At 34.9% G+C, this 24,860-nt stretch overlaps 1 protein-coding gene across 2 annotated transcripts in view; it reads left to right on the forward strand.

Moving 5' to 3' along the window:
* SRBD1 (S1 RNA binding domain 1) overlaps nt 1-24,860 on the forward strand; it is a 206,317-nt gene that overhangs the window by 109,634 nt on the left and 71,823 nt on the right. For both annotated transcript variants that reach the window (XM_014833289.3, XM_014833296.3), the window contains exons 15-16: nt 5,058-5,149; nt 13,880-13,962. In XM_014833289.3, coding sequence (XP_014688775.2) covers nt 5,058-5,149; nt 13,880-13,962 — 175 coding nt within the window. The remainder of the gene's footprint in view (nt 1-5,057; nt 5,150-13,879; nt 13,963-24,860) is intronic.

The following is a 24,860-nucleotide window of genomic DNA, read 5'->3' on the forward strand; positions in this document are numbered from 1 at the left end:
AGTTTCTTTTAGTTAGAGCTATGCTATGATAAATAGCATTTAAAATTTTTTTGTGTGTAGTTTTAAATTTCTTTCATAAAAGTTCCTAAAAATGTAATAGCCGGTTCAGAAAAAATGCATATTTTTGTGACTTTTGATCTATATTTTCAAGTTACCATTCAAAAGAGTTCTATAGTTTAAACATCCTGAACAGGATGTGATTTTGCTTGTTTCCCTGCTTACTTATCATCACTGGATTACCTTAATTTTTAAAATGAGTAGATATTGCTCATTTAAGACTTCCTAAAGTGACACTTCATCTCTAAATACAGGAATTTAAAATTGCTTTGATATTTTCTTGGAAATAAGCTTTATCCTTTGAACGTTAAATGCTAGAGCCCATTCATGGTGGTTTGGATTTTGGCCTTGCCTCCTATCCCTAAAATACAAACCACTATCCTTTCATACTTCAGAACAGGTTATCTCATGTACAGAGCAAAGAATTAGGATCTGTGCTGGTGAGCTTTTTTAGCACTTTTTGTTGCCTGTTGAGAAACTTAGGTCAAGTCATTTACTCTCTCTCCACATGAATGTTTCTAGGTCTGAAAATTTGGAAGAATGGTTTTTAGATAAATTATTTTTTAAACTAGTGAAATGAGCTATGCATTTAGTATAGTAGCTATTTAGTACATGTTTTTTTGGTGGGCAGAAGAAAGGAAGACAAGAAAGCTGCTAGATATTGATAAGGCTTGAGGAATTCTAGTATACTTTTGTAAAGAATTAAAAACATATCAGTTTTTATTAGTTTAAGAAATATATCCTGGCTGATTTTGATATCTTACTAAATAATTCATTTTCATTTAAGTAGGTTACCTTTGAATTAAATTCTCCTGTTAACATAAGGAAGCATGTAATTTATTTTAAAATAAGAAAAAAGAAAGCTATTTTCATATTTGGGAAATGAGAAGGGAGGAGACTGTGTAACCTTATAAATGAAACTACTAGCCCAATAACTTAAAAAAAAACAAACAGCTAGTTTTCCTGTCCCCTGAAAAGAATCCCCCTCATCTCAATTTGGTAAAAGAAACTGTCATTCTCCTATTGTCAGAAGGAGTAGTCACTGTAGGAAAACTGCTTGCAAACCTGGTTTTAAAAGATTCATCAGCCTACAGTCTGTCTTGGTAGAAGAGACTTATAAACTCTGGAGATATAAATTCTGTAGTTTAAAAATGTATTTTAAAAAAAACACAACTAATTATATCAGTAAATAATCAGATTTATGTAACATCATTGAATTTTACTTGAGATAAAATTTAGCATTTTTAACTTAAAGAGTTTTTATTAAAAAGTAAATGCATCTATATTGTGGGCATTTCACTTGCTTTTTAGGTTATAATATGTGGTTCATATTTTTTTTAAATAAAAGGACCCTAAATAGGGTCTTTAAATAGAAAGACCCTAAAACAGTGCTGAGTTAAATAAAGTGTTTAACAAATTACCAACTTAATTCTAGAGAATTATCACATTAACATATAGATCTGGTCACATGTAAGTCCAGTGGTAGCTTTTGAAATGTATTCTCATATATTTAAAGCTTTGAGATACCATATGTATCTATTTAAATGTTTGTCTAAACTAGCAAAATGAAGGGGCTTCAGAGTACTGGAATAATCTTGAAACCTTAGTTCAGTTACAACTGTGTCAGTTAAATTCCCCCAAAATAATAAATTCTGCTCAGAGTCATATTTGCTTCATGGCAAAATAAATAAAATGATCAATTTGCTAAGATTATGAGCCTAATTTGTTTACACCGGAGAGAAATTTGTTTTGTGCAATACGATACTTATTAAATCATTAGATATCTGAATTTTGTGCAAAGTTAGTTTTTGCTTTCCTCAAAATATATTAGAGATAATTAGAAAAATTTTTTAATAGTTTATTGGGAAACTTACCAATAAACAAAGTGGCTTATAAAATCTAGCATACTTTCTTCTGAATATCTATCCTTGAACTTCAAATAAGAATGAAACAAAGAAGAGAGGGGACGTTCTAATTTTTGTTCTTAGTAACTTTTCCTGGAGAAAATCATCACCACTTCCAGCTTGATTTGTTTCATTTAATTCTTGCCACATATACTTCCTAGGTCCTTACATGTTTTCTATTGAAGTAATCATTGTTGAGATTTTTCTGTTCATTTAGAGTATTTAAGAAGTCCGATTTGTGCTTAATACTGTTTATTGGACCCATGCTATCTAATAACTAAAGCATATGAAATTTACTACATTTTGTATTGATTTAATATTAACATTAATCTGAAATCTTTGGGTGCAATGTGTCACATCTGTTTTGTATTCCTCTGTTTAAATAAATGGCAGTATGGTATTTGAGGGAATATTTATTATCTGAGTGTTTTTCTTTGCAACAGTTTCCCTCAGTCTATTGAGAATTATAACTTCCAAGGGACAGTGAATCACCCAGCAGCTTCTCAGGTACCCAGCTACCAAAGGCCACAGTTAATTGGAATTTTTATTTACCATTTAAGTTCGCTTTGCTTAAATAGTGGTCATTTTGGAGGCTTCTGGAAATGATAGAAATAAATCTGTGGTAAGATTTTTAAAAATAGTATTTTCTCTTAATAATGGGTCCAGCCTGCACTTCATGGACACTCTGGTTTTTTAGAAAAAACTCTGTTAGACTGAGTGTTGATTTGGGTTTGAAACCAAATTTTCCATGACTGGTAACTGAATATTGTTATCCTGTGATGGATGGTGTTTCTTAACCTTTTTTTGGAGTCATGGGTTTCTTTAAGTAATCAATAAAAACTGTAATCCCGTTTCCTGGGAAAATGCATAAACACAAACACTTTGTATACAGTTTTAATTAACCCTGCCTCTCCCTGCCCAGAAGTCCAAGGGCCCCAGGTCAGGAAGTGGCACTATAATGGAACTCAAAAATCACTTCCACTGTGTTGGTTTCAACATCTATTATGCCACACTAAGAGTTTTCTTCACTTGAAGCTTTATTTGACATAAAGTTTTCTCCTTGATCATTATATAGTAGAAAATAAGCATAATCTAAATCTTGTTTTGTAGAAAAAAATACAGTTATCTTTTAATTTGAAAGCTGGTGTCTGAAATTATAGAATGTATTTGACCTTCTGTATGCTTTAAATTCTACCTTAGATGCATAAGAAAACAAAACTCACTTTACCTTTTGATCGAAAGGGAAGGCAACAAAAGAAATGAGTTCCTATGGATCTATGGTTTAAGAAAGTAGTGCTTCCTTAAAAAGATGTTGCGTTTTTTGTTTAGTACAAAAATATGGGTTTTTTTAAAGATTGGCCCTGAGCTAACATCTATTGCCAATCTTCTTTTTTTCCTTCTCCTCCCCTAAGCCCCCCAGTACATAGTGGTATATTCTAGTTACAGGTCCTTCTAGTTGTGTTATGTGGGACGCCACCTCAGTATGGCTTGGTGAGTGGTGCTAGGTCCACACCCAGGATCCGAACCAGTGAAACCCTGGGCCACCAAAGCGGAGTGTGCAAACTTAACCACTCAGCCAAGGGGCTGGCCCTGGGTTTTCATTTTAATGAGAGGTTGTACAGCTGTTCAGAAGTTACTTGTGGTTGTGCTGGTTCAGAGCTCGGACTTGGGTTTCAGGCAGGTTAGGATTCAAATCCAGCCTCTGTGCTTATCAGCAATATGACCTTGGGCATGTTACTTATCTGTAAAGAAAAATAAATAAATCCCCCAGAAGGGATTAAATGAGATAATATCTGTAAAGTGCTTGGTTTTGTACTTTGTGTATAATATGCACTCACTGTCCTCTTATTGTATCATGATGAGGGTATATGATGAGGAATAGGAGGAGCAGCCCTGCTTTTCAATTGCAGAATGTTCATTTTTCCTATTAAGAAATTTAGGATATTAGATCTTGGTTGCAAAAAAATATAAATCTTCGCATTCCCCAAAATAATCTTCTCAAGTCTTGGTGGCTTGTAGTTGTTGTCAAAGTTCACTCAGGAGTTCTCCAAAGACAAGGTAGCAAACTAAAGTTTTCCTATTTTCCTTATCAGTGTTCAGTTGTTACAATGGGGCAGTATGTTAAAAGTTATCCACTAAACTTGTCTCATAATTGAATTAATATTGAGGAGCAGCAAAAGGGAGAGGTTACTAAGAGTGAATTAAAAATTAAGCACTAACGTGTTCTGCTTTTGAATCTTGACCTCTGGTAGAGAGCCATAGGTGAATACTTAGGGTAGATGTTGTTTCTTTGCATATTATGTCATAAAGAAGACCTCTAATTTAAAAATGTTTAATAAACTATAAAAATGTCAACCACCATACAAATGTCAGCTGTAAGAGTGTTCCCATTGTGGTTTGTAAAGTATTTGGCGCCAAAGAAGAAAGAAAGAGGATGATATATGTGATGCTTTGATTAAATAAAAGATGAAATGAAATGATTTAACATCTACCTGAAGTGAAAGGCTTCAAGTTCACTAAAAGGATGATCTCAGACCCTCCCCAGAAGAAGTGGGATAATATCCTGTCTGATCCCTTTCCTTTTCACTTTGTGGTTAATTATAACCAGGTAATAATAATGGCCGTGCTTATGGCAGTGGTTTTTGTGAATATCCACATATGCACGTATTCACACACTTGTCTATGTGCTTTCCAGGATGCTTTGGAATGATTAATTCAGATGGGAAACATAAATGTCAGTCAATAATGAATTATAAACACAAGAGAAGCTAAGTGTATTCTGAAAATTTTGAAGTTGGTATCATGAGGGAGTATCCATTGTGTTTATCTATAAAGTATCTCTTATTATTACTGACAGAGAAAACAACTGAATGAATTCATTATAGATTTGAGCCTGTGTATTTCCTATGTGAGGAAACAAACATTACTTAATCACTTTATGTTAATGAAAAATTAAATGCTATAGGTATCATTGAGATATAAAGAGAGCACTTTGCCCTGCTATTTTCTTTCTTAAAATACCAGTTTCATTCATTCATTTTCTTGGACCAGACAAAAAGTTTGAAAAATTATATTCCCCCTTTTCTTTCTTCTCAGTATTGTCAGTGAAGCAGGAGCATCAATCTACAGTGTCAGCCCTGAAGCTAACAAAGAGATGCCAGGACTGGACCCTAATTTGAGAAGTGCAGGTAGGAAACTATGGACCGTCACAGAAGCAAGTGATTTTAACATTTTGGACTTGTATTTGTAGCAACCAAAATATTTATATATATAAGAAAATTTAATAGCTATACTACATGCAAAGAATTGCCATGTCAGAGAGAAAGTGGTTGATTGGAAGAAGAATTAGAATTATGTAAAAGAAGAGGAAGACTACTGTCTTTAAAGAATACTGCATAGTATTCTAGAGTCAAGTGAAATATTAGCCCAAAATGTCTTTAGTAAAATTAAATGCTAGACAGTTAATAATAAAATAATCTAAGATGTATTATTTCACAATATTATTTATTACAGCTTTTTCTTGGCAAAAAGTAATACTTTAACATAAAAATATTTATAGCACAAATGTATGAACATGCACAGACTTTCCATTTATTGCTAAATATTTGTCAAATGACCAATTTCTCTTGTCTTGCTAATAGGGGTTGTCATTATTGTATGGCATAAAACAGCCTGCTTTGATTTTAGTTGTATTCAGTTGCTTTGATTTCTGTGATGGGGAATAGTTAAAATCTTGTGTGTGATGAAATTAAGATACTTTGTTACATCTAATGAAAGTAATTGGTGTCATAAGCAAAATATTAGATTTGGTCCAAGTGTTTTTTTGTTTAATAGATGGATATTTAGACTACTTTGTTAGTATTGGACTTTTTATTTAATTTTTTCCCCTAAATACTCTCATCAAATTTCATCGGCTATTATTGAAATCTGTGCTTGGAGATACATGTCTGAAAATTTTTGCATTAATCTAAAGCTAAAAACTTCTTTCTTACATCCAAAAGAGCTTTGTAATTTCCCTTCAGTTGTTCGTTCCATGGCACAATCCCCTGTCTAGAATGATCCTCTTCTCAAACTCAGATCCCAGCGCAAAATCTTGCTTCTTCTGTACAACTTTTACCTGTCACACCAGCTCAGCGTGGTCTCTGCCTCCTTGCCATGTGCTCTTTTAGTCTTTGGCTTGTAATAACAGTTGTAATAAATAATAGCAGGAAGAGTAGACATACTAATCATAATGGGAGCTACTAGTACTAATCTTTTCTAAGCTCTTAATATATGTGAAGCATTGACGTAAATACACTACCAGGATTATTTTATTTAATTCTCACAATTGCCCTATGAGACATTTATTTTCTCCCACTTTACAGATGAGGAAACCAAGGCTTAAAGAGACTACATAGCCAGTAAGTGTGTACATAATATTTGTGTGCTTAACTTCTAATAAGAAATAAGTCTAATTTCTAATTCTAATAATAAAAGGATACTTATCTTTATAGAAAATACAATTCAGAACCTCCCAGTTGGCACTGAAAGGTAATTTCCAACAAGCTGTTTGAAAAAAATATTGCCTAGGAGGTGGCAATCCCTCAGACCTCCCACTTCTAAGGGGGCTGCTGTTTCCTCTTCACCACTGGCCTGTTTGAGTGCATAACTGTCACAGTGTTATAGGTGAGACAAGATTACAGCTTTCCAACAAGACTCTATGGCAATAGGCGATAATAGAAAGAGGAATCATTATCTGGTCCTAATTACTCCTATTTCAAAGTCTAGCTGTGTCTTCAGTTCGTGATTCTAGCTTTTTCTGTGTCCTCCTTGCTTCCACATGGCGATGACTGTTTCGGTCCAACTTAAACATCTACCTAGACATTTTGAGTCTTCAGAGTCTAGTCCTGGAGGCAAATAGTGAGAGAAGCTCAGTCTCCACTCTTGGTTTTCTAGAGCTCCCTTTCTTTTCAATTTCTCTTTTTTGACTTGGAGTCTTTCTCTTTCCTAATGATTGATGCCAGGGATGACTTTATATTTCATTTGAGACCTGACCTACTTAGAGTGTAGGTTTTACCTTTCAACCCTTCATAAGTTTACTATATCAGAATCTAACAGAACCTCAACATTTGTACAAGTGTTAAACATATGTAAGAAAATGGCCTTCATATTACTACATCTTCTTGACCAGTTTATCAGCTTATTAAAAACAGAGTTATCCTTATACATGCTTGTATTCCTCCATAATAAACACATAGTACATGAGAGGCATTTAGATTGGATCAATAGAATAATAGATTGATGTTAAAGTATTTATTTTGGATTTGTGGTTTAAAATGGAAGATTGAGTATACCTGTTATTCCTTTACTCTCTTCTGAAGTCCCATTAGAATGACAGTACCTTGATAGAATGAAGGCATAAACTCGCTAGGACAAGGGAATGGGAGAGGAGATAACAGCAACAATAGTTTTGAAGCTGGAAAGCAGCCGGCTGAGTAATAAGTGATCTAGCCAGCTTGAGATTGTTGACCACTCAGACAGCATTGTAGAAAACAGAGAACTAACCTGAAATAGTTCATGGAACCCCCATGGAAATGCACCAAGCACCTTTAGAAGTATCTTGGGAGGACTGAAGGTAAGTCTAAAATAAGAGGATTGGTTTAAAGTCTGTTTAAAAAGCAATTAGACCAAGTGGTGTACCCACAACATGACTAACAAAAATGTACAACTGAAATCTCACAAGGTTGTAATCTATCATAACATTAATAAAAAAAAAATAAAAAAATAAAAAGCAATTAGACCAAGTTAAACATGGAAAACCATATAACCCCACAGTTCTCCTTCTAGGTAGCTACTCAAAGAATTGAAAACAGGGACTCACACAAATGCTTGTATACAACTGCTCATAGTGGTGCTATTCACAATAGCCCAAAGCTGGAAACAACCCAAATGTCCATTAGTGGATGAATGGACAAACAAAATGTGGTGTATCCATACTATGGAATATTATTTTCAGCTGTAAAAAAGAATGAGGTACTGATACATGCTACAATATGGATGAACCTTGAAAACATGCTAAGTGAAAGAAGCCAAACACAGAAGGTCACATATTGTATGATTACATTTTTATGAAATGTCCGGAATAGGCAAATCTGTAGAGACAGAAAGCCAGTTGGTGGTTGCCAGGGACTGGGGAGAGGGAGGAATGCAGAGGGACTGCTTAATGGGTACAGGATTTTCTTTTGGGGTATTGAAAATGTTTTGGAACTTGGTGGAGGTGGTGGTTTGCACAATGTTGTAAGTGTACTAAACACCACTGAATTGTACACTTTAAAATGGTTAATTTCATGTTATGTGAATTTCACATCAATTAAAAAAAACAGACCTCCCATTCCAAAAGTTGAATACTGTCCTCTTTTCATGCTTGCAGAAAAGGGGAGATTTGTTCTCTGGAGAGGGTAAAACAGAAAGTCTACACTAGAGGACACAGGTTATAAATGGGAATGGGGATACATACTGAAGGAAGAGGGATCCAATAATTATTTACATGCTGTTGTAGAGACCTTGAAAAGAACTAACTGTTCCATGCGGGAAATTAGGGGATTCTGACGAACACAAGAGAAAACACCTAAAGAAACTGAGATAAGAGATTCCACAAAGAAAAGGCCAAATCACCCTATGGTGAAGCCCACAGTTGACAGACATCACGTTTAAGCAAACCACTTACAGTCAGCTTTTTAGTACCTGCCCCGGTGGACAGTCAAGGATCACCTAACATGTGAGGAAAGCTTAGGCTATTAAAGACAGATGGCAACATACATGTGGGGGGAGCTTCTTGGAGGAAATAGAGACTATATAGAAAGAATAAAAATAAAGAAAAAATTTCATATCCTTAGAGAAATAAAAGATATTTCATTCATTTAAAGATACCTTTACATAAAGTAAAATTCACCCTTTTTAGGTACACCATCTCTGAATTTTGAAAAGTTTAAATTGGTTGAGTAACCACAACCACTACCACCACAATCAAGGCATAGAATATTTTTATCTAGGTCAATAGATTTGTCAGCTTCCTGTTCAGAAATGTAATTATTAGTTAGAGGATCAAGATTATAATAGATTTGCATCATCTGTTAAAGCTACATTTTTTTTTTTGGAGGAACATTAGCCTTGAGCTAACATCTGCCGCCAATCCTCCTCTTTTTGCTGAGGAAGACTGGCCCTGAGCTAACACCCGTGCCCATCTTCCTCTACTTCATATGTGGGACGCCTGCCACAGCATGGCTTGTCAAGTGGTGCCACATCCGCATCCGTGATCCGAACCAGCGAAGCCCGGGCCGCTGAAGTGGAATGTGTGAACTTAACCACTGTGCCACTAGGCCGGCCCTTAAAGCTACATTTTAATAAGCTTTATAGTGAAAAAAATTCTAATTTAGAGTTGTAAATGAAAAAAGACAGCATGAGGAAGTTTTACTTACCTTTGTTGCTGTCTGATGGCAAGAGGAAGGATAAAATTAGGTGAGATTTGGACTTTAAAAATAAAAATTTCCACTTTGATATTCCTAGATAACAGAATAAGGCAAATTTTGAAAAGAGCACAGTGTAGTACAGTCTTTTAAGCAATAAGTTTATTTGCTTTAGAAGCTTTAAGATTATAAATATATCATAGAACTGAAGACCAACCCCCGTATAACTCTTTTTATCCTTTGAATATAAGACACATTGTGAGTGAGGGGACAAATCTTGCTTTCAAGGCCATTGCCCGTGGCTGTGCAGGTTGTGTACTGTACAGCCTGCTTGACCATGTGAGGCAGTCCTGGTTGCTTACCTTTTAGGGTGATAATCTTCACTCAGTCTGGGCTCCCCTCCCCTCCTTTTGGAGTGTCTAGCATAATCTTTTCTTCTAATGCTTAACTTTTTGTCTCAATATTGCTTATTCATTGTCTTCCTTTACACATTGAGTTACATTACCATATAGCAAATTACCATTTATTAAAAACTAAGTTCTGTTATGTACTTTTCTGTCCTCTTTTCATTGGTTTATCTGGTCTGCCACAATGCAAGACTCTCTCAATTACTTGGCTTATAATATGACTTGCTTTAATCTTTTTTTTTTAAATTCTACTTTTCTAATGCATTTCTTCTTTTCATATAAATTTTAGAGCCATTTAATTAATATTTTTTAAATTCTATAGACTATAAAGTGAAATTCTGCTAAATTTGTATCTTTATCCAGGTTCTTCACATTTTGTTTTTTATCACTCACAGACGGTACCTACACACACGCTCACACACACACGTATAATGAATGGATTCTCCTCCATGACATTTTCTTATTGATTGTTGATGGGATTTGGTAGAGCATCAATTTTTCTCTGGGTGTCTTAAAACCAGCCAACTGATTGTCTTATTAGCTCTGATAGTTTTTCAGTTGATTTGCTTGGTTTTTTTAAGCAGACAGTCATCATCTACAAGTAATAATAATAATCTAGTTTGTGTCTTTTCAGTAATTGTACCTTCGTTCCTGTCCAGTTGCATTGACTAGAATTTCCTGAACTACAGTGAATAGTACCAGTGATACAGAGAAATATTTATGTTATATGTGGGCAAAATAGTATTTAGCATACATTTGGACATACTGCATTTTAAAAATACATAACAAGATGTGGAAGCAACCTAAGTGCCCATCAACTGATGATTGGATAAAGAAGACATGGTATATATATACAATGGAATACTACTCAGCCATAAAAAACGATAAAATCGTCCCATTCACAACAACATGGATGGACCTTGAGGGTATTATGTTAAGTGAAATAAGTCAGATAGCGAAAGATGAACTCTGTATGACTCCACTCATAGGTGGAAGTTAAACATATAGACAAAGAGAACTGATTGGTGATTATCAGAGGAAAGGGGAGGTGGGGGGAGGGCACAAAGGGTGAAGTGGTGCACCTACAACATGACTAACAATAATGTATAACTGAAATTTCACAAGGTTGTAAACTATCATAATCTTAATAAAAAGTTTAAAAATAATACGTAACAGCTTCAGTGAGATATAATTTACTTAGCATAAAACTTACCCTTTTAAAGTGTGTAAGTCAGTGGTTTTTTTTAGTATAGTCAGAATTGTGCAGACATTGCCATTATCCGATTTTAGAATATTTTCGTCACCCCAAATGGAAACCCCGTACCCATTAGCAGTCAGCTCCCCTTACCCTCCCCTCTGGAACCCCTGGCAAACACTAATCTACGTTCTGTCTATATGAATTTGCCCATTCTGGACGTTTCGTATAAAAGGAATCATACAATGTGTGGTCTTTTGTGTCTGACTTCTTTCACTTAGCATGATGTTTTCAAGGTTCATCCATGTTGTAGCATGTATCAGTACTTAATTCCGCATTTTTGTTCATCCATTCATCCTTTCATGGACATTTGCATTGTTTTCACTTTTTTGGCTCTTATGAATAATGGTCCTATGAGCATTCATGTTCAACATTTTATGTGGACATATGTTTTCATTTCACTTGAGTATATATCCAGGAGTAAAAGTTTGGGGACATATGGCAACTCTATGTTTAATATTTTCCAGAAACCATTTTTACTTCTATTACTATAATTTCCTCACCATTCATTCCCTACCTTTTTCACTCTTTTCCCCTTCTCTTTTCTGTCTCAAAATGTGAATGTGCCCCAAGTTTTGGGCCATGACTCTTTCTCTCTCTTTATTCTCTTTATCAGCAATCTTCTAAACTCTTTTTGCCTGTATTCCCTATCTCTTACTTTCAGTAATCTGTTGTCAGTCCGATCAGTCTCAACCTATAGGTATGCATTATTATTCTCTACTAAATAACTCTTTTCTTGGTTATCCTGCCAGCAGGAAAACAGCTCTTCTCTCCAAAGCTTAGACATACTACTTTTCGAATTCTACTTTAAACAATCTTCATCTCCCTCCCTCCTCCTGCCTCCCATCTCTTCCATGTGTGGGTTTTTATGTGACATAGAGTGAACAACATCTGAAAGAGAAACACCAATTCTGGAAATATTAGGATCTATGTTGAGGTGGTTTATTGGAGACACTGTAACTCCAGAGATTCTTAGGACTTACTATAGAATTAAAAGTCGCCTAGAAACTATCATTTCCAATCCATTGTTGCTGCATTTAGCAATATTAGGATGAACAAGGGAGATAATAGCAGTGAACTAGTTAGAAGGGAACCACATAGAAAGAAGTTTAAAATCCTTTTGTGTATTTCAGAAATTTTTAAATATGGGAATCTACCCACACTTATCAAATTATACAACTGCTCTAACCAGTTTCTAAGTTCAGGTTTTCATAATGTGGGTTTTCCTGAAGGGATAAATTTGAGAGATTTACCTATTATAGATATCTGTTTGTTGAATTTCTAATGCTGCCTTCCTGCACAGTTAATGTTCTGACGCCCATATCCTTAATTTGTTTACTCTCGTGGGTTGTTGCTGTTGTTTTTTTATCTGAAAGTATTTTGGCAATGTGTATATGTGTTTGAAAATTATTCTTATTGAATTGTATATTTAAAGGCTAAAATAAAATAATATTTGCTTTTAGATAATTTCAGGTCTTTCTCTGGGGGCATATATTTTCAATGTATAATTATAAATATGCTTATTAGAGGAAAGCATTTCTCCTGTAACCTGCAATGCTCACACTAATTAACCTTTTGTGATGTTTGAAAAGAAAGGTGTATGTGAAGGCCTTAGAATCCCCGTCTCTTGTGTGGGCAAAGCTGCCATTGTCTTTGTATGTTAGAAGTAATAATAAAAGATATGAAAAAGACTTGAATGACCGTGCAGTGAACTTGATGTTCACAGTAGATCTTATCTCTGATGAGAGGCAGTACAAATCAGTGACTGGAGAATCTGATAGTCACTTGTAAGATGTGGCTTCTATGGCCAGGCCTTGAGTAGTTTAACATGAAAACACGCATGAGATTTCCTTTGATGGCCTTAATGTTTTCACTTAATGAATTTATATTTCCTCTAGCCTTCTACATGATACTCACTAGCTTTCGTGTGTTTAGAAAATGAAAGCTGTTCATATGTAAGGACTCAAAGTAACTATGCTACATGGAAAAGAAGAGAGCTGTCTTTAGAAGGGTCCTTAAGATTCATATTAAATTTTTAAATTTCTTTAGCTAAATCTGTCATATAAGCTAAATTAGATGTGAAATTTTGTTAGCATTTGGTTAAAAAAGTGATGACAATAAGTGATGACCAAGTAAAATCATGACACAAAAGAATGTTTGACATTAACACTCAAGTCTCTTGAATGTGGATTGTGATGATCGAGAAAGGGACGTGATTAGGACTGTGCATGTTAAGATACAAGCAGTTGGGACTCAGATCACTTTACAGGGTAATCTTGCAATCACATTCAAGGCAACACAGGTGTAGTCACTAGCCAATTGACTTGGTCTCTGGTTGCAATAAGATAGGATTCCGTGATTTATTCATCATTATCAGAATCTAGTCCTAATAAGCATATTTGACCTAAATGTATGTCATATGTATAATAATCCAGAATTATTTAAAAGTAAAACAAATATCTACTTGTTCTTTAAAGTGTGAGGAGTGCTACTATACTGTATTTAAAGAATGCAGAGGTAATTGTGTAAGTATAGCAACTAAGTGTTTTATCTCTTTTTCCAAATGTTTCGATTTATTTGTACTCAGGAATGCCTAGGGATTCTGGTAACATAATTAATCCTGAACTTTTGCATTTACTTTTTGTGTGAGAAAAAGGACACTTTGAGACTTAGTTAAATTGTTGGTCTTTTTGTGAGGGGGATGAAGAGGGACAGAATTAAGTACCTGTATTATGAAGAACTAACATAAGTAATTATCTGTAAACTCATTTCACATTAAGCCATGCTTATTTTCTGATTCTTTTTTTTCAGTTTCCATAGCAAGGCGTGTACAAGATCCATTAGCTGAGCTGGTGAAAATTGAGCCAAAGCACATTGGAGTTGGAATGTATCAGGTAAAGCAATGTGGATCATTTAATTTCTGAAATCCATCAATACAAAGAGTAGTACCCAAACTTGACATAGTAATTAAGTGTCAGTGGGAATAGGTTCCCATTTTCAGAGGTATACAGTTTGTAGGAAGGTAGTTAGGAGTTATTAGGGAAGGAGGGATATTTTTTTTTTCTGTTCTTTATGATTTTTATCAAGATTTAGGATTGACTGTAGTCAGATTTAAAGACTTAAAACATTGGATCACATTACTAACTTAATCTGGAGAGCCTTTCCTTTCTACACTGTTATAAAAATCGAAAGTATATGGCGCAAGGGGAATATATTGGCTCTTTGTATAAATCAGTATGATCTTTCAGGAGGAAGCCTTTGCTACCTACGATACCTTATTTTTTTTTTCCATCCCTATATGATTACTATGTAGTTTTTGATCATTACCCAGTATGAGCTAAAACTTTTCAATTATTGTTACCATGTAGTGGTAATAGTGCTTGTTGTTATTGGTTACTGTATTTTTTTCTTTTTGATAGATAACTTTTTTTTAAAGATTTTATTTTTCCTTTTTCTCCCCAAAGCCCCCTGGTACATAGTTGTGCATTTTTAGTTGTGGGTCCTTCTAGTTGTGGCGTGTGGAATGGCCTGACGAGTGGTGCCATGTCCACGCCCAGGATTCGAACCGCTGAAACCCTGGGCCGCTGAAGCAGAGCACGTGAACTTAACCACCGGCCATGGGGCCGGCCCCCAGTTACTGTATTTTCAATTCATGTTGTGTGCGTTCATTGGGCAATTGAGGACAACACTAAATCTTGGCAGAGTGAACCTGTGGTGGCTTAAGTTGTCTCCAGAAACCTCGAGTTGAATTATTTTCCTCTTTGGTGAAAGTCCTTCTTAAACCTGAAATAGAATATTACCGTCTGTATAATTTTCATGGCATTTGAGTTATGGGTACTACACTCTCTCTAAAGAAATATTATGCTACTCAGCCATAAGAAATGATGAAATCTGGCCATTTGTGACAACATGGATGGGCCTTGAGGGTATCATGCTCGGTGAAATAAGTCAGAGGGAGAAAGTCAAATACAGTATGATCTCACTCATAAGTAGAAGATAAAAACAACGACAAACACACACATGGAAACAGAGATTGGATTGGTGGTTACAGAGGGGAAGGGGGAGGGAGGAGGGGAAAGGGCTGACCAGGCACATGTGTGTGGTGATGGGTTGTAGTCTTTGGGTGGTGGACATGATGGAATCCACACAGAAATCGAAATAGATAATGATGAACACCTGAAGAAAAAAAGAACTGGAAAGGGAAGAGACTCAGAGCTGCAAAGAGCTGGAAGGAACTATTAAATGTGCTATACTTTTGCCTATATAAAAAAAGAAATATTATTTTAGGTCATGGAATCTGTGAGCACTAGAAATGGAAGAGACCTTAGAAATCAGACAACTGTACCCCCTCATTTGACAGAAAGAGAAACTGTGTCCTAGAGTAGTTAGGATTTTTACCCAGGATCACACACACAGCCTGGACTAACCTGTCATGTATTGGGACTTAACTGGGAATATTCCCATTTTAAACCAAGTTAGACTAAGAGGTCTCTAGACTTCTAACTGGATTTGTTCATTTGGGAAGGATAGTTGCTGAAGGGACTGATCTAGCTATAGATACATAGAAATACCTAGTATCTAAAGAGTACGACTATAGCAATTTTATGATACAGGCATTGTAGTTAAGAGGAGTTGCAGCTATATTAATTCAAGATGAAGTTATGGAAAGAGAAACTCAAATTAAAAGAAGACAGGCTGGCTAATAAACTATTGGCATCAAAGAGATCTTTAAGTAAATAGCATGGGCCTAGCCTCTGGATTCTTCAGATATAGCGTTTAACATGAAAGAGTTTGGAATTCATTCCAACGGCAGTGAGAAGTAATGGAAGAGTTTTAAGCAAGGGCATGATGTGATATTTTGATTTATAAACATTGACTGGCTACTCTGGGAAGATGGACTTAGTAGGGGGAAGAGGAAAAACAGGAAGACCTCTTGGGAGGCTATTACACTAGCCCACTTGAGAGATGATGGTGGCTTGGACAAAGTTAATGGCAGTAGAAATGGAAAGAAGCTGAATCTATTTTGTAGGGACTACTTGGTGACAAGTGAGAGAAAGTGAGTTGTCAAGAATTTACTCCAAGTTTCCTGAGTATGTAGATGATGCCTGATTAGAGTAGATTTGGTGGGGATAAAATCAGTAATTTAATTTTGGGCATGTTAAGTGTGAGATGCATGTAAGAAATCCAAGAAAAGATGTCAAATAGAAGTTGGATGTGCAAGTCTGAGATTTAGAGAAATAGTCATATTGACATTAGAATATGAACTATTTAGCAAATAATGACACTGAGAAAGTGATCAAGATGGTAGCTGAGCTAATGATATTCTTTAACTTCATTACCACCACCACTGGCATTTCCACAACTCCAAATTCCATAAGATAACAGAAAAGATGTACATATTATATCTGTACTTATATAAACACACGCTTATATGAAGACATTAATAATACCCTGGGAAAACAGGCAAGAGTCCCATCAGTAAATGGAAATTTTCCAGAGGCCAGAGAGGCTGGAGATCCCTCAAGTAGCCTTTGATTGTCAGGAAGCTCAAAGAGCCTCATCCTGGAAAGGCAAACTCTTGACATATACATGACACCTGGCATCATATCCTACATTTTCCACATTATCACTGGAGGCAGATGACGGTAAACAAAAACAGCATACACAGCATAGCAACTCTGAAATGATCTTGCTACCAAGAATCACTAAACGTTTGAGGAAAACCTATCATAGGAAAATGAAGCACAAAACTTAAGCAAAAAATAGCAGTGAAGCAATGAATAGGCAACAGACTTGGAAATAAGTAAAATTAATATTCACAGAGAGATAAGAGGTTATTGCATTTACAAAACAAACATGGGATAGAATGAAATTAAACCAATCTTAGATTTAAAAAATATGATTGTCAAGATAAAAAAATCTACAACTGGGCTAAATAAAGTTGATACAGCTAAAAGCAAATCAATGAATTGGAAGATTGAGCCAAGAGATTCTGTAGAATGCATTCTTAAGCTGAAAAAGGTGGAAAGCATGAAAAGCCGTATGATGTAGACGATATTCTAAACCTTCAACATTCATTTAATAGAAGTTTCAAATAAATAAAGAGAAGGGAAGGGGAGTTATAATCACCGACATAATAGGAGGAAATTTCTCCAAACTGAAGACAGATAAGTCTTTTGAAAAAGGCCTAATGCATACTGAATAAAAAAATAACTAAAGAGCTACATTCACGTGCCTTCATAGGAAATTTCAGAATGCTAGTGATAAAGAGGAATTGACAGAAAGCTTCTAGAGAGCAAACATAGTTTATCTACAAGGGAAAGAATCAGATTGACATCAGTCCTGTTACAGTCATGCACCGCATAAGGACATTTCGGTTGATGACAGACTGTATACACAGTGGTGGCCCCATAAGGTGGTTCCTAGTCTACCACATCGCCTAGGTGTACAGTAGGCTGTACCATCGATTTTTGTGTAAGTGCACCCTATGATGTTCACACAATGACAAAATTGCCTAATGACACATTTCTCAGAACATATCTCTATCACCTTCTTAAAAGAATTACTTATGGAAGTACTCCTGACCAAAAAAGGTGGTGGGGAGGGTGGGGGTCCAAAGAAGGGAAAGACATGTTTTGAGGAAACAGTATCGAGGTAAGGCAACAGTGGAGAACTTTACAATACACATACACACACAATAAAATGTATAGTTCAGTCTCAGAGTTTTTAATCTATAATCTTTCTTTTGTTTTAAAGATTGGCACCTGAGCTAACAATTGTTGCGGGTCTTTTCTTTTTTTCTTTTTCTCCTCAAATCCCCCCAGTACATAGTTGTATATTTTAGTTGTGGATCCTTCTAGTTGTGGCATGTGGGACGCCACCTCACCATGGCCTGATGACCAGTGCCATGTCCACCTCCAGGATCCGAACCCGCAAAACCCTGGGCTGCCAAAGCAGAGTGCATAAACTTAACCACTCGGCCACGGGGCCGGCCTCTATCTATAATCTTAATCTTTAAATATATCTATCTGATCAGATCAGCTCAACATGGAAGGGTGGAAGAAAAAGAAGTGATAGATTATTAGGATTCTTTTTCAGGAAAAATATTCAGATATAGATTAATCCTACAATTTGTTAGAAAATCATTATCTGAAATATATGAATAATCACAAATGGATATTTAATATAAATCATGAGAGTAAAAAAATTAAGTTTATCATTCCAATCAAAGGCAGAGAAAAGAAAACAAGAAAGTGTAGTAAGTAAATAAAATATATGGTGACAGGAATAAGTATAGGTAATAGGTAAAGGTGAATGGAGTAAATTTCCCTGTTAATAGAATCTCAGACTTTTAAAACTCAAATAGAGCTCTGAGCTGTATATGTGCAAGAGATAGTTCTAAGGAAAAAAGCAAACTTGATATTAGAAATTTGGAGAAAAATATTCCACATGAGTGAAAAAGAAAGTCATAGCAATGTAAATGTCAGATGAAATAGAATTTAAGACAAAATACATTAAAACAGATTAAAACAGATCAAAGAGAGAGATTTCATATTAACAGATAGTTTCCTGAAAGGTATAATTGCCCCGAGACTTCTGTATTATCTAACAACATAGCTTCAAAAAAAAGTATGCAGTATTAAAAACTTCTAAAATTAGAAGGCAAATTCACTTTTTTTGTAGGAATCTTAGTAGACCACAATATATTAACATACATTTTTAAAACAGCTTTACTGAGATATAATCACCTATCATACATATATACATGCATATGCACATAAATTCACCCACTTAAAGTGTACATCAATGATTTTTAGTACTATATTCATAGGGTTGTGACTCTATTACCACAATCTAATTTTCAAACATTTTCATAACCCTAAAAAGAAACTCCATATCCATTAACAGTCACTCTCCATTGCCTTCTTCTTTCCGAGCCCTAGGCAATTACTAATCTACTTTTTGTCTGTATAGGTTTGTCTCTTTTGGGTATTTCATATAAATGGAATCATACAAAATATGGCCTTTTGTGACTGGCTTCTTTCACTTAGTATAATGTTTTCAAGGTTCATCCATGCTGTGGCATGTATCAGAACTTCATTCCTTTTTATAGATAAATAGTATTTCATTGTTTGTATGTAACACATTTTGTATACCCATTCATCCATTGATGGAAATTCATCCATTGAAGGAAATTCATCCTTTTGGCTGTAATGAATAATGCTACCATGACCATTTGTGTATAAGTTTTTGTGATGTATGTTTTCATTTCTCTTGGGTATATACCTAAGAGTGGATTTACTAGGTCATTTAACACGTAAATTTAAAGCTAGATAATGAACTAGGGAAAATACTTACCACAAATGTATGTATACATAACTACATATTTTATTATTAAGGTTTTGGTGTTTTCTTGTTGATTAGTACGCATTTACATAAAACATTTACATAAAATATAGAGACAGCTTCTACACCTATGCCATAGATAAAATATAAATTTCTCTCTTTATCAAAGAAACCCAAATTAACAAGGAGATATTATTTCAACCTAACAACTGAGTAAATTTGTAATAAAATGATAAAACATCTGTGGAAGTGAGAATGATACAGTGAAAGGAGCATTCACATACCTAAATTACAAATTGTTTCTAGCAATAAGTTCATGCCTATCAAAATGCACTTTAAAAAAATGTATCCTTTTGACCTGGTAGTTCTCCCTTTAGGGATCTCTTCTAAGGCCGTAACAAGAACCACTCAAGATTTATATATAAGTTTGCTGTTATAGCAAAATATTGGAAGCAACTACAATAGAAGAATAGTTAAATGCATTATGGTATATCCATCAGTTGAAATATTATACAAGCATTAAAAATTCAGGCTTCCAAGGAGGATTTAATGACATGAGAAATTGCTCTTGACATAATATTTTTAAATTGCAATAAAGTGGTTGCTACAGAATAAAACCTAGTTGTGTTTTAAAAATATAGAAATGCATTTACACTGAAGGGAAAAAATACCTGGCAGGTGACTGATATTTATGTCTTTGTTGGTGTCATTAGGGATTTTTATTTTCCTCCTTCTTCTTTTCAAACTTTCTATAGTGAGTATGTATTAGGAAAAATTTGTTGTAAAATATTTATCCATTTCCATATCCCAGCCAAAGGGCCATTTAATTTTAAGCCTTGATACAATAGACTTCCAGTACAACCAGAGTGGGAGTGGATTTCTTTTTAGTTGGGAGCTCGAAATGCTTTTAGTATGAGTATAATACTTATATTTATTCTGATTTGAAATATGAGTAGCGGGACAAACATTGCTGATTTTAAAAATGAAAGCTGTTCAAAGAAAGAATGTTAAATAGTTAGATGAAATAATAGAAGCTATAAAGAACTAAAATTCTTTTGGTTTAATAACAGCTAAAATGCTAAAGACAGCACTCTAATCCTTGTCTTAGAAAATGGGGAGAGCTGATTTTAAAAACACATGCCTGTCATTATTTCTGGAGAGAGAGGCAGCCAGTGTGGTTGAATGACAACATATCCCTAACTGACCCCTAAAGACTTTGCTGGAAAGTGGCTTGGTGTCGCTCCCAAGAAAACACTACAGGGTGAGAGCAGGATGCTGCAGGGCTGGCTCTGTTGAGTTCTGTGGGAACTGGGGAATGATGGTTTAGCTTGGCCTTGTCATGTCCTGAAAGCACAACTTAAGTAAGATGGATTTACTTGCCATTTATTTCTTCTTTGGACTGTGTTTTAGATACTTGCACACTCATTAACACCTCTGATTGTTAATGAGCATGCACAGTAATGTAGGAAAAACAGAACAATTCTCTTCCTCCTTTTGTGCCTTTCTGTTAGATCATTTGATGATGGTAGAAAATGAAATGATTTTCCAAAATGAGTTTTTGGAACCCTTAGTGGATTTTCTATATCCAGGCCATCTTTATTCCTCGTTATTATGGCTAATGAGGAGTCACTATAAAAGGAAAGTCATTTTCCCAGCTGAAATTTTTCATGGTGGAACCTCAAAGGTAGAAATTCGTATTTTTATTTCTCTCCCCACTCTGTGGTATCATTTCTGGGTAGAAACAAAAAAAATCACTCTTCAGTGGTGACGTTACTCTGTTAAAAACTATTTTATAGATAACATGTAGGGATTATATGAAATGTAATTTTAATTTATGTCTCTAAAAGTAATAAGGTTCCTTATCTGTCCTATATTGTTTGCTCAAATCTTTTCAAACACTTTAACCCCTTATTTATTTGTTATTGTAGAGTGCGATATAGAAAAGAGTCTGCCCTATAGACATTCACTTAGATGACTTTTGCCTGGACTTTTCTCCCCTATACTAAAGCAATATTTTGAAATAGATAAAACACAAAGATGAGACATAGAAGAAATTGTTCTAAAACTAAGTCATTATTCATTCACACAGTTGAATTCCTTGACAAAATGTTTTTATAATCTTGTCTCTTAACTGTAAGTCCCAGGGTATGGACTGTACTTGAATCTCTGCTTTACTGGGTGTTATGAATGAAATTCAAACTTAGCTTTGCAATTCAAATATTTCGTTCACTTGTGATCATAACTGAACTATTGTCCATAGTTGAACAAAAATAAGTAATTAACCTTGACTGGGAGTATAAACTAAACTCATGTATTAGAATTTGCTAATTATTCCTTAAACTTAATGTTTTAAAATTTCTATTCTGGGTATTTTTTTCACGTCGGGATGGATTATGCTTCTTACAGTGAAGTGTTAGCTTTGGCTGTCTCAGGTTCTTAGAAATCACCGACAATGTCATAAGCCATGTATATACACACACATACCGTAGTGTGACACCATTACTTATCTTTAAAAGAAATGTGAAATGTATGATTTGAAGAATCTTTTACCAATAACACCATAAATTATTAGCAATAAAATATCTAATTTCTTTTATCTTTTGTTTGCTTACTCTTTGTATGTCATTGACCTTGGACAGTCAAACCAGATCAATTTCAATTTCTACTCAAGTTCACCTTTTAGTTTTCATACACCAGAAGGAGGATTTCTAAAACTTTAAAGTATTTTCACAGTGTTTAAAACTGGTAATTATCGTGGATTAAAAAAAAATTACACACAACATTAAAAGTACTACCATAAGGGAAAAGATTAATAAATTCTATTGCATTAGAATCTAAAATGTTTCTGAATCAGAAAACAATATATAGAAAATCCACAGACAGGGAGAAGGTACTTGCAATACATGTAACCTATAAAGGACCCAGCATATATAAAGATTTCCTACAAGAGAAAAAAAGACAAATAATTCAAAAGAAAAATAGGCAAAGGATATGAACAGACAGTTGACAGAAAAGGAGATACAAAAAAACAATAAAGATATGGAAAAACTTATCACTGTCACTAGTAATTGGGGAAATGCAAACTAAAGCCACTTTGGGAAATCTTTCAGGTTATCAAAAGTTAGTCTGACAGTTTGGATTTTAGCAGTCGTGGAGCACTGGGAATCTTGTACATTACTTGTAGGAGTATAAACTGGTACAATCTCTTTGGAGAGCATGGGAAATTAGTAAAGTTGGAGATAAGGATTCTCTTCAACTCAACAGTTCTGTTGCTATATATATATGTATATAGCCTTGAAAAATTCTCTCACATGCACAAGAAGAAATGTACAAAAAATTCACTGAAGCACTATTTATAGTAGTAAAAATTTGGAAACAGTATGCCCATCAACTGGAAAGCAGAAAAATAAACTGTAGTATACTGAGACAGTGGAATATTGTATAAGAGTGAAGATGACCCAATTAAAGCTACCTATATTAATATGAATAGACCTCACAAGATATAATATTGAGAGAAAGCAAGTTAGAGAATATACACAGTATTATATGATTGGTTTAAAATTCAAAATATGAAAAATAATACTACATACAATTTATGAATACCAATACAGTCATGCGTTGCTTAATGATGGGGAGATGTTCTAAGAAATGTGTCATTAGATGATTTCAACATTGTGCAAACATCATAGAATGTACTTAACACACCTAGATGGTATAGCTTACTACACACCTAGGCTATATGGTACTAATGTTATGGGACCACCATTGTATGTGCGGCCCATCGTTACTGAAACGTCCTTATGCCGCCCATGACTGTATATATAGTAAGAATATAGAGGGGCTGGCCCTGTGGCTGAGTGGTTAAGTTCGCGTGCTCTGCTTTGGCGGCCCAGGGTTTCACCAGTTCTAGTCCTGGGCGCGGACATGGCACCACTCATCAAGCCATGCTGAGGCGGTGTCCCACATGCCACAACTAGAAGGACCCACAACCAAAAATACACAACTATGTACTGGAGGGCTTTGGGGAGAGAAAGAAAAATAATAATAAAATCTTTAAAAAAATTTCAGATAGTGGTTACCTTGCGTGGGGCATGGAATGGGAAGAGAATGGGAACTGGGAGGGATACACCAGGAGTTTCAACTATATTTATAATATTTTATTTCTTAAGTTGTTTGGTGGGTACCTGGTGCTCCTAATATTATAATCTATAACTTTTTGTTAAATAAGTCATAATTTTATAAAAAGATGCAGGAAAGCTTGGTCAAATGATAAAGGTGTTTTATCTGAGGAATTTGGGTTTTAATTTCTTCCTCGTGTGTGTATGTGTGTTTTACAACGAGGATTTATATAAATCAGAAAAAAATAAAGCTATTTTCATTTTTCAGTGAGAATGAAAAAAATACATTTACTATTAGGCTACATTTCTCTTGATAATATTCTTTCAAATTTTCATCTTTAACACTCTAATTTTGCACCAGATCAAGTACTCTTTAAAGCAAAGGTTTAATACTATCTTCAAAATTTTTTTATTTCACAAATATGAATTTTTCTTTTATGAATTTTAAAAGTTAAATATTATTTGTTTTGCTCCCATTAGTTGAAATAGTCATTTCCGATATATGGCCTGAGACGAACCTGCAGACTGTTGTATTTCTAGTGCTTATTTCCAGGGCAGAGTTGGGTAGAAGAGACGTTTAAGGAATTATAGTATGATGTGTTATAATGGTACCATAATATGACTAGCATTCAGCCTATACTATTTTCTTTTCACCACTGCCTCCCCCGCCCCAACACACTTTTAAATCATCTAAACTAGAAACCTTAAGATTAAGCAAGGGAGCTTTTAAAAATACCTAGCCTAGGCCACATTCCCAGAGATTTTAGTTTAATTGGTCTGAGGGTGGGCCCCAGATAGCAACAAACTTTTTAAAATTCCACAGGTGCTTCTAATGTACAGGCAGGCTTGAGAACCATTGGTTCTTAAAGTATGGTCCCTAGACCGGCAGCATCAGTATCATCTGAGAAATTGTTAGAAATGCAAATCCTTGCACTCTCTTCCCAGACCTCCACGAATTCTAGGGGGAGGGTGCTGTAATCTGTGTTATAATGGCTCAAGTTTGAGAACCACTGGTCCCTAATGCTTCTCAAGCATGAAAGTGCATATAAAACTCTTCTGGATCTTGTTAAAATGCAGATTCTGATTCATTTGATCTAAGGTGGGGCATCTGCCTTTCAAATAGACTCCCAGGTAATACCAATGCTGTTGGTCTAAGGATTACACTTTGAAAAGCAAGAGACTTGACCGAAAGCCTCTTGGGTGCCACCTAAAATCTGATTTTAACAAGGTTTCCAGGTGCTTTGAATGCACATTCCAGTATATGTAATGTAAGAGGAAAATCAGGACATACCAGTATCTAAGGGAGATGAGAGTTTGAAGAAGCAAAA

Source organism: Equus asinus, chromosome 6 (genome assembly GCF_041296235.1).
Source record: "Equus asinus isolate D_3611 breed Donkey chromosome 6, EquAss-T2T_v2, whole genome shotgun sequence".
Lineage (NCBI taxonomy): Eukaryota > Metazoa > Chordata > Mammalia > Perissodactyla > Equidae > Equus > Equus asinus.